This window comes from Mytilus edulis, chromosome 4 (assembly GCF_963676685.1).
Source record: "Mytilus edulis chromosome 4, xbMytEdul2.2, whole genome shotgun sequence".
In the NCBI taxonomy this organism is placed as follows: Eukaryota; Metazoa; Mollusca; class Bivalvia; order Mytilida; family Mytilidae; genus Mytilus; species Mytilus edulis.
This window is the reverse complement of record NC_092347.1, coordinates 99,015,352-99,018,248: the sequence shown is the minus strand read 5'-3', so window position 1 is coordinate 99,018,248 and position 2,897 is coordinate 99,015,352. Positions and strand designations below refer to the sequence as shown.

Below are 2,897 nucleotides of genomic sequence, written 5' to 3'. Positions count from 1 at the left end.
CTTTATCATTTAATACGATTTCTAACCAAACTGTTTGAACTATTTATACTTTACTATAATTATAAAACTGAATGCATAATGATTGATATGTAATACGTATAACAGATGTGCCCATAAACTTATCATTACAGACTTAACATCTAGCCAATGACATTGACATGTTGTTCATTATGGTAACCTTTACAACATCTAATTGTTTGTAAACCTACGTAGTTTACTTGTGTAGTATGGGTTTTAAAAAATTCCCCATTTAGAATTATTTCCTTAAAATAAATAGTATAAAAGCGGAATGCAATCTCAGTGTTCATTATCATATCAGGTCTCAATCGACAAACACTTTCAAGGGAAAAAAAATAAAATAGAATAAAACAGGTAAGTAATTTGCTTTAGCTGTTTATATCAATGTTTGAAATTTTCATCATTTCAGCTTTTTAAATCATATCATCATTTTTATATAGACAACATAATCATCGCTTACTGGTGTTTCAAATAAATAAATGTCATAACTGTGCAGATACATATTTCAAATTTTAAATGCATTACAAAGGTATTGTCTGGCGTATCGTTTTTTATAGTGTTTTCTCTCTCATAGTCTCATAACGATACAACGACTCTTTTCACACAAAAAAAAACAAACTTAATAGTAAACATACTCGTAAGTCATACATGTATCATTATAACTTATGATCAATTTTAATCGTGAAGAGTCGTAGGAAGAGAGAAAATGATAAATGTGTAAACTAATTTGTATGTTCCTTTTCGAATAATTAGACAAACGTGTTTTGTTGTATCATATTAATAGAAAAACAACTTTTTCATTTGTATTTTGATTTTTAAAAGATCACAATTTTCCCTGTTGTAGCGTAAATACATATGTTGTAGTTGTAATAAAAAAACATCTGATATAATAATTTTGATACATTTTATTCTTTTTTTTTCAGAAACCATGAATACCTTAGATTTTGTTGTTATGCTTGCTGTACTGGTTACTTTAGCCACTGCTAACAGTTATACTCAACGATCATGGGGTTCACAGGGATCCAGAGTTTTGGGAAGTAGATGGAATAGTAGACAGCTTAGTAATGGATGGAATAGTGGTTGGAATGGTGGACGTCTGTCAGGGGGATTAAATGGCGGATATCGAAGTAAGTTATATAAACTTTATAAATTGTTATAGATACAGATTAACATATATCCATTGTTATTCTTTATAAACTGCCATAACGGTTTCATATTTACAATATAATCTACATTCATATTTTTCAAATGACGCATTTTCACCAACAAAAGCATTATAATGAGATTGTATTATATTAAGTATTTCTTACAAAAAAGTGTTCATTTTTACAGAATATTAGGCTACCCAAATTGCACCTTTTTGACAGATTTTTGCCTAAGTTTATTTCTGATCTAGTTAAAAAAAAATCCGTTCTGTGTTTATATTCTTTTTAACAATAAATGTCCACAAATTTCATCTTGAACCAAATTGAATCACAGAAACCCCGATTTGAACCGACCACCAAACGATAAATGTTTCTGATATTGCATCCAAGCTTTAATTCTACAGAACAGTAACAATCAAATAACTGATGTTTTGTTTTATTCACTTATTTTTTGCATGTTTAGAACAAATTTGATAATAGTGCATATATACTCTTATCGTGTTTTTAATCAATAAAACATATCTCACATATCCAAATAACTCATTTCGAAAAGTTGACAGTTTTGTGGACGTCACGTTACTATCGTTGTTTCTCTATTCCAAATTTACTTTGATTGAAATGCAAAACAATTTTGGTATATATTATTATAGGATGAGTTGCAATGTGTGGCCTACATACTATATATTTACATGTATTCTTAAAGCACCAACATATCGTATCATCTGAACTTATACTTGTGCTATTGCTGAATATAAATAACAATAGTAATAACTTCTTTAGGACACAAAAGAGCAGCTACATATGATCCATACAGAAGCAGTCATTTGGACAGTGGATTAGGACGTTTTGACAGATGGGGAATTGATTCAGGAAGGAGATCTAATTTAGGATGGAGATCTAATTCAGGATGGAGATCTAATTCAGGATTGAGTCTTAGAGGTAGGTTTCCAGTATACCTCAGATTAAATATTATCAGCATCTCTCGTATAGCTCAGAATGGGGAAATATACAAAACTGTTCACTTTATTTTTTAATGAAGAATTGATCTAACTCTGAATATATCTGTATGATACGGCATAATTATCGTTCCAGATTTCATACAAACTTGTTTGTATTATTATGTTTTTGAGATAGACATATTATTTACCATAAACATGACGACTATATATATAATTCAAATCAACGATTACAGTAGGTAAATTTTCAGGTACAGCAAATCTATATTTTCAACATAATGTAAATTTTAAGCAAAAATTTTATTTACGTATTCAATTATAGTCTATACCGAAATAATTAAGATATGAAGTAACAAAAAAGGAAACAAAGTAGTGCTAAAAATCTATAACATTTGTATATTATGAAAGTTTTTTCTCTTTTCAAATTTATAAGAATGTTTTTTATGTTACAGGATATTAAGAAAATATAAGGACTCAAGGAGTGTGTAACAACATAACGTGACATCAACCATCCGTAGATTTTTTACTTTTTTAAATAAAATATATATACTTATTATGCATTTTATTTTTTATTTCACATAGTAGCAAAAATTCCTTTGAACTAATTATACGAGGTTTGAGTTTTCAGTTAATCATTTAACTAAGTTATATATGTAACACTCAGATCAACGTTCAACAAATCAACGTCCAAATCTGACGTCACAATAAAATAACATTCCAAATCGACGGCAAATGTCATATCCCTCTTGTCGAAGTCCAATCTTTGGTCTCTCTAATC

The 2,897-nt window shown here is 28.8% G+C and overlaps 1 protein-coding gene across 1 annotated transcript; it reads left to right on the top strand.

Moving 5' to 3' along the window:
• The first annotated feature begins 257 nt into the window (after positions 1-257).
• LOC139521243 (uncharacterized) lies at positions 258-2,673 on the top strand. The gene is made up of 4 exons (XM_071314704.1): positions 258-372; positions 942-1,145; positions 1,944-2,102; positions 2,572-2,673. Exons 2-4 carry the CDS (start codon positions 947-949, stop codon positions 2,577-2,579), a joined length of 366 nt encoding a protein of 121 aa, XP_071170805.1. The 5' UTR covers positions 258-372; positions 942-946; the 3' UTR covers positions 2,580-2,673.
• Positions 2,674-2,897: the final 224 nt, after the last annotated feature.